The sequence below is a fragment of the Larus michahellis genome, chromosome 1 (assembly GCF_964199755.1).
Source record: "Larus michahellis chromosome 1, bLarMic1.1, whole genome shotgun sequence".
In the NCBI taxonomy this organism is placed as follows: Eukaryota; Metazoa; Chordata; class Aves; order Charadriiformes; family Laridae; genus Larus; species Larus michahellis.
The window spans coordinates 156707008-156719978 of NC_133896.1; the positions used below are offsets into that span (position 1 = coordinate 156707008).

Consider the following 12971-nt stretch of genomic DNA (forward strand, 5'->3'; position numbering starts at 1 on the left):
TTGTAATTTGTAGGGTATGCAACGCGTTCACTTTATTATAGCCAAAATCATGACATCAAAAACACTGGTGAAGAAAATAACAGAATACCAGTGATTTTGGTAATGATAAGCAAGCCTTTACAATTCAATGAACTTAATCTAACAAGTCATTTGATTCAGTGACATGCACAGTTTATTAGACTTGTATAGATACATGGGTGGGTTTTGCATTTTCTAGCTTTTTCTGTGTACACGTATATAAATCTAGAAAACTAGGTAGCTTTTCCAGAGGCTTTTAAAATGCTGTCCTACTCTGGTACTGTCTTACTAGTCTGGTTTGTTTCTATAACGCAGGCACTGCCACAGAAATGTTGAGTTAGTTCCAACTTGCCTTGCAAAGGCAGGGGTCTTACCAGCACAGGCAAAGCCTCCAATAGACAAATTTAGATTATCACAGCAAGAGCAGAAGTTGTTCCTAAACCATCTGAAGAAGTTTCGTTATTGTCCAAAACCAGTAAGCTCTGTTTGAAGTCCAACCCCACCTTCTGAAAACCAGGCATTAGCTCATGAAGCAATAGATGGGTTCTCTTAAGGGAAGCACAAACTATTAGAACTTTAGCATGCATGATAAAAGGAGGAAAATATTAGTTAGGGATCAGGTCTGATCGCTAAGACAATTGGGTTTATTAAATGTCAAACTGTTAAGAGTTTTCTGCCAAAACACTTCTTATCCAGGGTAGGAACTTTGACAAGTTGGTGTAAACTCCATATTTCCCTTGCCTTCCACACCCTTCTCCCCAGCTGATGATACCAGTAACAAAATAAGTGCCATCGTACTGAGTTACGTGGGGGCCTCCTCCATCTCCTTGGCAGACATCTTTTCCATCTTTGTCATATCCAGCGCAGAACATGTTTTCTGTGACCGGGTTATAAAGGGCAAGTTTGCAAGTGTCCCTGTCCACATAAGGGATTTGAAGCACTTTCATTCTTTTGACTGTCTCCGCACGTTCAAACCTCCTTCCAAAGCCACTGACAATTCCAAATGTTTGGTTCATCAGGACGTTGTTAGCAAAGTCTTCTTCTGGAAGGCATGCTGGGACAACATCCTCAGAAAATGTGATAGGTTCTTCTAATTTGAGAAGGGCTATATCGTTGTTGTAAGTTTCTGCATCAAATTCAGCATGTGCAATTATTTTTTCCACTCTGTGCATTGCTCTGCTTGGCTCTTCATTGTCTTTGTCCACCATCCCTGTGTCAGATTATTAAAGTAGTTGTTAATAAGACAATACCAACAAGTCTAAACTGCATCTCAATAAAAGAAGGGTCCAAAGTTCCTTGCACTTTGTGTAGGCATTGTACTGTACAAATAAAATAGACCAGTCCTGTATCTTGATGCTGTAGCCTTTTATACCCATTTTGGAGGGGGTTTGGAGGGCTGCCAAAATGCCAAGCAAGGAGAAAAGCAGAACTTTGCTGTCAGAATAATGGTCTCAATGAAAGCTTTGGGCTTTATTACAATATTCCCAATTGCACTCTTACAATATACAACCAAAAGCCTCAACACAGAAGAGGAGGATCTCGCCCCTGTCATGTAGAGAGCAACACAGCCAAACAGACTTAAACAGGAAATAGATATTAATTGTCTTTTAAAACTTCAACATTCTGCATACAAAAATTTATGAGTTTATATATTTAGTCTTTCTCAATTTGTATGAAGTCTCTTTGGGAATTAAACGGACAGACAATTGGAGCTTAGGCAAGCAATTTTTGCTTTACTGTTGTATGCTGATTACAATTTCTGTGACTCAGAACACAATTTTTCAGTGCCTAGAACTTGTGATAAACTACTTTGTCATAAATGACAGTAATAAATAACAAATTTCAGGTTTCAGGTATCGAACAGTCCCAGACTAGTATCTACATACTGTCAAAACAGGTATGGCTAACATCTGAATGAGGCACCTGCAATTCTTCAAGGTTTGGCCAACACAGGAAATTGCACAAAGGTGTAATGCTAGACCAATTTAACTACATCAGCTCAACCTTACTTGCCTGCATACCTTCCCAGTTTACACTTGGCTTCTGTCGTATACAACCTACACTAGGCCAAGCCAAGCTTAAAGAAACTGTTCAGTCAACAAAGGTGAACGTGTATTTCACTGTTAGTCAAGGGACAAGATGAGGCAGTGAGAAATAACAAGAAGGCAGGAAAAACTCTGGCAGAGTTCAGTGTCTTGCACAGGGAGACTAGAACACAGGTCAGTTTCTTATTTTTGTAGTAAAGGGCAAAATGAGAAGAACTCACCAACAAGAACCCATAAATCTTTATACTGGTTAACGCAATGAGCTCCAGAAAGTATAAAATACTCATTCAGAATTGTCCCCCCACAAAACCATTCACCATACTCATCTCCTAGTAGAACAGCCTGCAAAGACAGAGAAGAAAGATAAAGCACAAAAACATGAGTACAGAGAAATCCTGAGCAGCTAGCTGAGATTCAAGCGGCTTTTCTTAAAGTAGGCATTTTCGTATGTATTTTCTGTCAAAGGCAGCCTTCATTCAGAGGCAGTGAGAGTTACACTGAGGTGTAGCCACCACAGCGGGAAACTTGTCAAGACAGACCTTCTTCCTGTCTCAAAGCAGAGTTTGTGCATTCAGTTTTTTTACCAACACTTTTCGGTTGCTATTTTTTTTAAGAAATTTAGACGATATTGTAATAGCACTGTTCCTACTTGGGTCTTTTGTTTCACTTTAGTCTTGGCTACAACAGGAACTCAGGCTATTCTTCTGATGCCACAACCCGAGTAACAGGGTGGCTGGCAAGGAAGGGGCAAGGTGGCTCACCCAGCTCTACGTCCCGTATCTGCAACCCTAATCATTCCTGGCCTCCCCCTTTCAGCTTTTGGTTGATGCTGAAATGAAGGCAAAATGTCATTCATGGTAGGAGACCTGTGGAGAAACGCAGTACTCAGGAAAGTGGAACTAGCACCCTAAATGTCAACACCAGGGAAGTTTGTCTCAAATCAAGGTCCCCTTGTCAAGTGGGGATGAGTATGATGAAGAGTGAATGGCTGCCGGTCCTGGTGAGCGGGATCAGGTGTTGAACATCTCAGGACGAGGGTGTCTTACCTGCCATGGGCACACACTGGGTAAACTGCCAGCCTCCCCGGTGACCTCTGAATGGCTGCTCGGGGCCTCAGTGGTTCCCTCATCTTCAGGATGAGCATCTGGACTCACTGTGGTTCCTGTGACTTTCTCTTGACTGGATTCCTGATTTTTCTGAAGCTTACCACACGGGAACTTGACTGCAAAGACAAAACCAAAATGCTAATGCTTGATGTCTGGATGGTACTGGGATTTTGAGGCACATGTTGCATGCTGAGAGCAAGAGGTTTCTGTGCATAAGGATCTGGACCTGTTGGAACGGATCCAGAGGAGGGTCACAAAGATGATCAGAGGGCTGGAGCACCTCTCCTAAGAAGACAGGCTGAGAGAGTTGGGATTGTTCAGCCTGGAGAAGAGAAGGCTCTGGGGAGACCTTACAGCAGCCTTCCAGTACATAAAGGGGGCCTACAGGAAGGATGGGGAGGGACTCTTTATCAGGGAATGGAGCGATAGGACGAGGGGTAACAGTTTTAAACTGAAAGAGGGGAGATTTAGATTACATTAGGAAGATTAGATATTAGGAAGAAATTCTTTCCTGTGAGGGTGGTGAGACACTGGAACAGGTTGCCCAGGGAAGCTGTGGCTGCCCCATCCCTGGAAGTGTTCAAGCCAGGCTGGATGGGGCTTTGAGCAGCCTGGTCTAGTGGGAGGTGTCCCTGCCTATGGCAGGGGGTTGGAACTAGATGGTCTTTATGGTCCCTTCCAACCCCAACCATTCTATGATTCCATGATTCCGTAACAGGCTCAGCTGCTGTTACCAGCCTTCACTGTAGCTCAGAGCTATATTTCTTGCCAATTTAAGCCAATATATAGGATGTGGAGGACCATGGTCTTCCATCTCTGTGGGGGATGGTGCCTGTGCTGTCCCTGAGGCCCTGAGCCAAGTGACATGCAAGGGACAGTAACCTCCAGCAGAGCAGAAGGGCAGACAGTTGCTGTTGAAAACAATTTCTGTCACTGAAGTGCCATTCAACAGAATTTGTCTGACAGAACCCTTGGTATAAGGGACAGTTTCATGGTCAGAAAAGTAAATCTAGCTTCCAGTGCCCCTTGTGTTGTTCGGCGTCACAAGAAATTAATCAAACCTGCTGTAACATGTGTCTTGCAGCCAAAAGCAGCCTTTAGAGACAGCTGCCTATAGTGAAGGAAAATGGTTTGCAGGGAAACAGGTCACTTTAAGGGAATCAACTCTTCATGAAAATGAGAGAAAACTTGCCTAGCAGTTCAAGAAAAACTCCTTGAGAGTAGCATTTTGCAATCTACTTAGGTATGCAGGTATCCTCATCAGGGATGGATCTGCTAGATTTTTTCACGACATTAAAAAAACTTTGCGAATGCAAAAGGACCAGAGTGGTTGAAAAATGAAAATAATTTTCTCCACTTCTAAAACTTCCCCCTTTTGAGCAAGTGGGCAAATGGTTCAGCATTTTCAAAGTATTTAAAAGTTAAACATCTTCCATTATTGTCATCACTATTTTCATATACCTGCTGGTATTAAATTATTTGTAATTGTGAAACTGAGCCAAGTAGTCTATGTTACGAACTATAAACTCATGACAGCAATTTAGGATTAAATTACAAAGGACATTATAATAAATATCCTCTGACAGTCAGAAGAATAGGCTAATAATTGTTAATATTCACTTTGAATGAAGGTAAAACTGATGGATTTAAATTCAATGTCAGTAGTTATTAATGTATTTGAGTTACTATATGTTAACTGCAGAAAACCTGTTTATAGAAGAAATTAGAAAGGCAGGTTGTATTCCTTTAAAAAGGTGATATTTGAGGGGAAACAAGTGAGATGATATAAATGCAATCACATTATGCCATTACTGCTAAAATTATGAGTCCTTGTGAACTCTACATTGTAAAGAGAGAAGTTTCTTGGGTTCCTACTGGTTTGGATCTGTAGCTGTCCTACACAAGCTGGAGGCCTTGAAAACAGACAACGGTTCTCACCAATAAGAAATCTAACCCGGTCCTTTTTAACAAAATCTCCTGAAGCATGAGATCTGTTTCAACCAGTGAGAGAAATCAGAGCCCCAGTGTAACCACCGGTTTCCCATATGGCTTTGTACCTGCTGGAACATAGGTTTTGCAGTCTGCTCCGAGAATGCACCCACTTACACAGAACACTTCCATGCATTATTTTTGCCACTGCACATCGCTCACAGTTGCACAATTTGATGTTACTTAAATTATGACCTTTGGCTAAGATCTTATTAACTTTGTTGGCAACACCTCAAGCAAGTGATGCGAAAGGCATGACCAGTTAACATGATTCCTTCTGCTACAATGGCGCTGCAACACACCAGCACTTCCTAAACGGGGTGAAGATGTGATGTGCGTCCCATAGAAGGACACTGTAAGTGTGGCTTCATACCTACAGGAATGCAGGTTTTGTTGTCATTGCCCAGGGCATAGCCGGCAGCACAGGAACATACAACTCGGTCATCTTCAGCTTTGCAGAACTGCTCACAGTTCCCGTTGTTGACTTTGCACGCATTTGGCACGACTGCAAAGGAGACAAATTTATAGGTAGGTTACAAATTCATGGTCCTTTAATAAAAGCACAAGCAGCTCATAAAACCTCTCTTGCAAGCATTAGTCAACCTCCCCACCATTTGGGGAAATTCTGTACAATTCCTGCCAAAGCCCGTAGCAATAACAATTGCAACTACCATTATTTAGAAAACGGCAAGTTGTCAACATTAGGTAGGCCACTATTATTTTACATCGTATCCTGTGTTTCCCAGCGATGACTGACAACTCTTTGAGGTCAAAGGAAGAGATAATCCATACTCACCAGTACAGCCATTGTTCTAAGGCAAAGATGAACACGGGCATGGGTAAGAGGCTAACACTAGCAACAGCCAAAGAATCGGTAATAAATGAAGTACTGGGCTTTTGGTAGACCCTTGCAATATTCCTTTTCCATCTGTATATGGCTCATACTACTCACCTTAGCTCGGTCCCCGGCGCTGCAAGATCACAGGCAGAATGGGAGAGCTCTTCCTGCCACTAACAGTGTGAGAGCAAGGAGAAGTAAACAGCTGCAGTTTAACCTGTTCCTACAGGTTCACGATGAGATTCCACAGCTCACCCACGCAGCCTAATCTGTTCCTTAACTAGTCTTATAATGTCTAAAAAGTGTTTCCTAATATTGAACCTGAGTGTCCCTCAGTGTGGTGTGATGCCATTACTTCTTGTCCTAGCTGTTCGTCCTCATGAAAATGGAGATTTCTTGGTTTTATTATGTTTTATAAATTTCCAAATTTCCTTGGTTGTGTATTGTGGGACTGAGGGTGCAATTTTGTTTTTGTTTTTACTGAATTGCCTTCTATTTCTGTTGGACAACTGTTCCAGTTTCACAAGGTTGTCTTGAACTCTCATCCCAACTTATGCTAGTCCTTCCAGTCTGGAATGAGCTATAAATTCAGTAAGTAAACACTTTCTTCCATCTTACATGTTCATGTGGAAAATACCAAGTACCCAAGGTCCTGTGCGGAGCCCTGCACTCCGTATAATCTTTCAATCGATTAGCACAGTTTCTCCATCAGATGTTCACCAAACTTACAGTAGTTTCATCCAGGCCATGTTTCTCTTTCTGTTACAATAAAAGCATTATATAAAATGATGTTAGAAGCCTCCATGAACGAAGAGACCTGACACGTACTGCGTCTTTTGCAGCCACCCACCCTGTTACCCTGTCCTTGGAGGAGATTGATGTGATTTGTTCCTAACTAGTGCAACTCAGCAGTTTCTTTTCTCCTTGTTGGACACAAATAATCTGGTACCTTAAGAAATAAAGATTTTCTTGTCCATTGGGAACGGACTAACATTCTTCTTGGTCTCTCTTCCAATACCTATATACTTAGATCAGCTCTTGACTTTCACATCGTGTTTATCTTATTCTATTTATTCCTTAGCTTTTCTGGTTTTATGCCAGGATGTTTGCAATTCTTTTATACAGATCTAGATTTTTCTATACTTCCTTCTGGAGGGTTGGGTCATGAAGGCGCTCATGATTTTAATTAATCCTCCTGTCCTTCCCTGACCTTGGCATAGTTTGGACACATGCCTTAAACACTTTGTGGGTTTGTGGTTTTTTTTAGAAGCAGCCAGATCTTTCTTTTAAAAGATACATTAATTTTATTCTCTTGTTTTTCTTTACTTCCTTCATGAGCTCTGTCATTTTACAGAGCTCTTTTTTTTTACAGCTCTTTTTACAGCTACTTTTATTAAACTAATCTTTTGTCTTTGTATTGTCAGCCACCTCTGGTCTATTGATTAAAATCAAACATAGACGAGTGCACTCAAAACTGCTTTCTACATGCTTGTATGGGAAAATTTCCCTTGAAACATCCTGAAGACTCTCAGGGCACCTTCCGTCCTACTAAGTACCTTTTCCACCTCATCTCTGGGATGTCAAAATCTCCCTCTTACTTCCAGCTCTTGTAATGTTGGTGACTCAGATGTTTGCTCAGCTGTGTCCAACCAGTCCTCTGTAATCACCAAATGACTTTTACAGCAAAAGTAAACAAGAAAGCATGTCTGCAGTATGATTCACACACTTTACTCTGTAGAGAAGCATCTCAGGCTCCAACCTCAAAGACAGGTGGGACGCTTCCTCGAGTGGAGATGTGATGTTTGTGTTGAGAGTTAGACAAGCACAGTGGGCGATGGTGTGGGGTTCTCGTTCCCCTCTGCACTGTTAGACCTTGTGGAGGTCATTTTGTCACCCAATAGCTTATGAATGGATAGTAAGGATTATTTAATTATCACATCTCTTGAGGGCATGAAGAATAGCACATTGTGCTGCCAGTTTGAAAGCCCTGCGTATTGACATATTAACTCAGTATTTTACACTGACACAATTATTTCAGTCCAAAATGTTATTCCCTTAGTGATTCAGCCCTGGATATTATTGCACTGCAGCAGACAAATTGGAGCAAGGTGGGTGAGAGAGAAAAGCTACCAGGTTTTCACTCATGTCGCCCCGGTCCACAAAGCACAAATAATGGCAAATAATTACCTGTGCGGTTTAGGCAAAGCAGCACAAAGCCAAGTTAAAGCAAGGGTTCTACCTGTCTGCACCATCTGAAGGAAAAGGAGGACAAGAGGAAGAAGCCACATTGTCCCGCGATGACCTGCCATTGCCATCCTCCGAGCTCACTGTGTGTCTCCCATCGGTTTCTCTGCAGGGCTCTGGGGCAGCTGATAAATGAGAAACACTACAGTGCAAAGGTCATTAACGCATGAGAAAACAAAACCTCTAAGAGCAAAGCCTGGGCTCAACGTCACCGTGGGACAACATTAGACCAGAAAAAAGCCACTGTGCTGCAGCAGTGCCACCCTGATAGCTTGTGGGTGCCTTGTGTCGGCAAAGCCCCTCTCTCCTGCATGGGGAGCGCAGAGATGGGTTTGCCACCGAGGCTGACACCTGTGCATTTCAGACTCCTCAGGAAGAGGGGAGTCCATAAACCAGGCCAGGTTCTGCCTCAGCAGAATAACATGTGGTCACATGGTTGAACTTCATTACGCCTCCTTCACGGAAAAGATTGTCAAGCATTGGAATAGGCTGCCCAGGGAAGTGGTTGAGTCACCATATCATGATATACCATGAGGTATTTAAAAGACGTGTAGATGCAGTGCTGAGTGACATGGTTTAGTGGTGGACTTGGCAGTGCTAGGTTTAGAGTTGGACTCAATAATCTTAAAAGTCTTTTCCAACCTAAATGATTCTATGCTGCCAAAACTCAGATACCAGGCTGCCACTCGGTGATTTCCTCTGCAGCACCATGGTCTATGGCTGTTCCCTTTCCCCCTGTCTGGTGTGGGTGGCTCTACATCTTCAGGAAATACAGATGAAGCCTCCCTAAAAGAGCTTTACTAGCCAGGCAGCAGGAGCTAGAGTAAATGATCTGGCTGTTGCTCATGCTCCAAGGAAGGCAGAACAACCAGACCTTTGTGCCTCCTGAAGGTTGGACAGAAGCAGGAAAGGGGCTCAGAAGTGAGAAGTAGCTCAGGGCACTAACTCTGCAGAGCTCAGTAAGCATTTTGCAAAGATGTTGCCTCCCAGCTCTGGTAGTGCCTTAGGAAGCAAGCGTAAGCATGGAGCTAATCAGAACAAGAAAAAACAAGAGGGAAAATTCAGGCTTGTTTCTGGGTTAGGCCTATAAGGTATTGCACAAGGGTTTGGCCCCTTTTATTTCAAACCACTGTAGTTTGAAGTGCCTTAAGAAGGGTGAAATTGATGGTCATGCTCACAGGTGAAGCCTTTGAATCCAGTGGAGGTGGTGAGTAGGTAACCTCTACAGATGCTGGATGGGACCTCTGGGACACGCAGAATCCAGTCTCTGTCACAAGTGCCAGATCAGACCATACTTTCACAAATTCATCAATTTCCACCTTATTCTGGATGGATTTTTTTTTTTCCTTTTTGGCTCACACCACTCCATGGGGACAGCTGTTGGCAGGGCCTCGTGGTCTGTGCATATAGAAGACAATCCTGTCAGGTGAGTCACCTGTGTCAGGGAGCAATGAAGAGGAAGGAAAACCTTGCTTGGTATTACTGTGCTACCACAGGTCACAACTGCACGACTGTAACAGCGACCCTTTGCTTGTGTTGCTCACCTGGAAGCACAGAAAACAGGGTCTGGAAAGACCTCCAGGATCACCCAGCCCAGCTCACTGAGCCAACAAGGGATCAAGTTTACCTCTGCTATTCTTGGCATGTTGGCCAAGGCTCCAGCAAAGGCTCCTTCTGTGAAATTGGTTCCAGTTGGACACCGCACCTGCAAAAGTGTGTTCTCCTGCCGTACTGTAGTACACCATAACGAAGGCCAGCTTGTCCACCTTTGTTCCATAGGGCTGCCCCCATATGCTGCACTCCTGACAGCCACTTACCTCTCTTGCTCTGAAAGACTACCAACTTGGAGACTTCACTGCCCCCAGACAAAAATCTATTGGAGGGCTTTCCTAGTCACAGCCTTAGAAGGTTTTCCCTGAGATCTCCCTGAACCTTTCTTGCTGCAGCTGAGATGTTTTATCTTCATCACAGCCATGAAGATCTGATTAGTACCCACATCTCTGCAGCAGCCTTTTGCACACATGAAGGCTATTGCTATGCTTCTCCTCAGGCCTTCTCTGTTTTAGTCTCAAGAACCCTCACTTTTTCAAAGCCCAGTGCCTCACACACAGTCTCTTGCCCAGACACATCATCTTGGACTAGGCCTGGGCAATGTCCTACCTTTTCTACTCCTCATATTAGTTCTTTCCAAAGCCTCAAAGTGATTGCACTCTTTCTTTAATTACCATTCTTCCTTTCTTCTTGTTCTTCTCAGGACTGGCTTTTCTTTGAAGGCTGAGGAAACCTGAGCACTAGGGGGTAGTTTAGAGCTTCTCCTTCCACCATCCTTGGTAAATGTCAGCTCTTGCCTAAACCAGCAGGGCTTGCTTATCAAGAGGAGTTCTGGTATTTTAAAACCCACCAGTTTACACAGCAGCAGTGTGCTGTACCTCTTGCCTGGATTTTACAATATGTTCAAATTTTGTTGTGTGAAATTACCCCAAAACGATTAGGGTACAAAAAAAAGGGTGTTTAAATTCGTTCTTTTCTTGCAGGCCCTAGAGTTGGTTGTGGGCTTTGGTAGGAGGCCAAGATGCAAGCAGATGTTTCACTCATGTCCTCTCAGTATGGCAGGGACACTTACTGAATGAGCAACAAATATAAAGCCCTTGAGCCTCAGGCACTATAGGTGCCATGGTGCAGGATGAAAAGCTCTCTAGGGACCAGTTTCATTTGTGAAAGACATACTCTGATTGCAAAGCACAAGGACAAAGTCTCTCATACTCTTCAAAGTAATGACACTTCTCTTCTAAACACAGTCGTGTTGCATGCAAACATGGACTTTTATCACCCTCTTGCATGTTTGTCTGTTAAACCAACTCTGTGCCTGCTTTCAAGGTGCTCTCAAGGTCCTTGGCTTGACAAGGCCGAATATACACAGCAGCTAGTAAAACCCAGCTACTGCTGCCATTGCCAGAGGGAGGTCCTCCCCTCAGCCACCTCAACACCTTCTACAGTCCAGTCTGAGTTTCACTTCAGCCCTCAGGCTTCACTGAAGCAGAAGAATGCCCTTTGCACAGGCACATAAATAGGATTTGGGTAGCACCAAGGCCTGAGGTTGTCCCTTTGGAGAAGGGTGTTCCAGCCTGATGGAGCACAGGGCAGGCTACCAGTGGGACGAGGGATTAGAACAGGAATCCAGAGGACAGAAGTAGTCAGGGAATAAACATTGCTGAGCAAAAACTGAAGTAGGCCCACTGAGGGTTTATACAGGTGGGGACCATCAAGCTGGGGTAACGGACCTGCAGTCCTTCCTGCCTGCATTTACTGCTGACTGCAGCAATACCTCGCTGCTCTCCAGAGCTGTTATTTCTAGTTTTTCAACCTGGTTTGCTCACAGCACCTGCTACACAAAACTAGCCAGTACCAGCTCAAACCCTAAGAGATAATTAGCAGGCGTCTGGTGAAGTTCCGTGCACCTCAGACAACAGGGGAGCATAACAGATTGGAGGAGCCTTGGAAAGGCCATCAGGAAGGTCAGGAGCCTACAGCACATGATGTACAATAAAAAGCGGAGGGGTCTGGGTTTGTTCAGCCAGGGAGAGCTGGGGGATCTAACTGCAGTCTTCCACTGCGTCAATGGGGATTACAGTGAAGACAGGGCCAACCAGTCTATAAAGAAGATGAGGCAGCAGTGTCGTGGTTTTGGCCGGATTGGCCAGTCAGAATGACAGATGGCTCTTCCCCACCTCTCTCCGCAGAGAGGAGAGGAAGAGATAAGGAGATTTATGAGTTTAGAAAAAGAACTAAACTACTTTAATGAAAATAATAAATAAGGAAATAAGAAATAATAATAATTTTTTTTTTTAAAAGTACACAATATGTACAAAACCGTATCCAACTCCCAGGATGACGATCGCGTCACCAGCAGGCACAGGAAAAGTCCCAGACTGGAGTCAGCAACGGACAGGAGCTGAATTACAGAACTAGAGTCAGGAATGCTCGGATCGGGATCAAAGGCAGAGGAACAGACAGGGTCCTCCTCAGACGTCGGCCATTGAAGAAAGAGAGCGAGCCAGAGCAGCCTTGCCCCTTTGATCCCTCAGCTTTTATACTGGGCGTGATGCAGATGGGATGGAATACCCTGCTGGTCAGTTTTGGGTCACCTGTCCCATCCGCTCCTCCCTGCAGGTGGGACCCCTCTACGCTTCTCCGCTTCCGACCCTCTAACGGGGCAAACAGCGAAGTTAGCTGACCTTGGCTGTTATAGCAGTAGGCGTAAGCAAGGGCCTGTGTGCATACCGTTCCTTGGTATAATCAGGTCTTATCACTCTGAGAGTGAACAGTGTCTGAACAATACGCTGTTAATTTCAGACTTTAGTCAGTTAGAAGAGGCCCAGCTAAAAAGTAAAATTACAAATCAGAAAATCGGTTCCCTTTTACCTCAAACCAGGACAAGCAATCAGAGGTTGCAACAAGGAAAATTCCAATTGGACATGAGAAATTTTATCCAGGAGAGTGCTAAAGCACAGGAAGAGATTGCCCAGAGGGTAGTGAAATCTCTGCCTCTTTAAGTTTTTCCAAACAACCTGCTCTAACTTTCATGTTAGACCTGCTTTGAGCATGGGGCTGGGCCAGATTACTTCCATCTGTCCCTTCCAATGGAAATTTTGCCATGATTTCTGTAACTAGGACTGAAGCTGAGAAGGTTTAATGAATAATATATGAAAGAACACTACTCCACATATAAAA

General features: G+C 43.9%; 1 protein-coding gene across 1 annotated transcript; it reads right to left on the bottom strand.

Moving 5' to 3' along the window:
• Positions 1-10080, bottom strand: LOC141732307 (coagulation factor X-like). Its single transcript, XM_074561090.1, has 5 exons — positions 8236-10080; positions 5532-5663; positions 3110-3285; positions 2285-2405; positions 1-1228 (listed from the first exon to the last, which is right to left on the bottom strand). Exons 1-5 carry the CDS (start codon positions 8309-8311, stop codon positions 681-683), a joined length of 1053 nt encoding a protein of 350 aa, XP_074417191.1. The 5' UTR covers positions 8312-10080; the 3' UTR covers positions 1-680.
• Positions 10081-12971: the final 2891 nt, after the last annotated feature.

What these genes read in the sequence shown, in the direction of transcription:
- LOC141732307 (XM_074561090.1), bottom strand. Translation starts at nt 8,311, where the DNA reads ATGGCAATGGCAGGTCATCGCGGGACAATGTGGCTTCTTCCTCTTGTC. An exon ending in CCTTCAGATGGTGCAGACAG is followed by an intron (nt 5,664 to 8,235) that starts GTAGAACCCTTG and finishes TCTCCTTTGCAG; the next exon opens with TCGTGCCAAATGCGTGCAAA. An exon ending in CAAAACCTGCATTCCTGTAG is followed by an intron (nt 3,286 to 5,531) that starts GTATGAAGCCAC and finishes TTGTCTTTGCAG; the next exon opens with TCAAGTTCCCGTGTGGTAAG.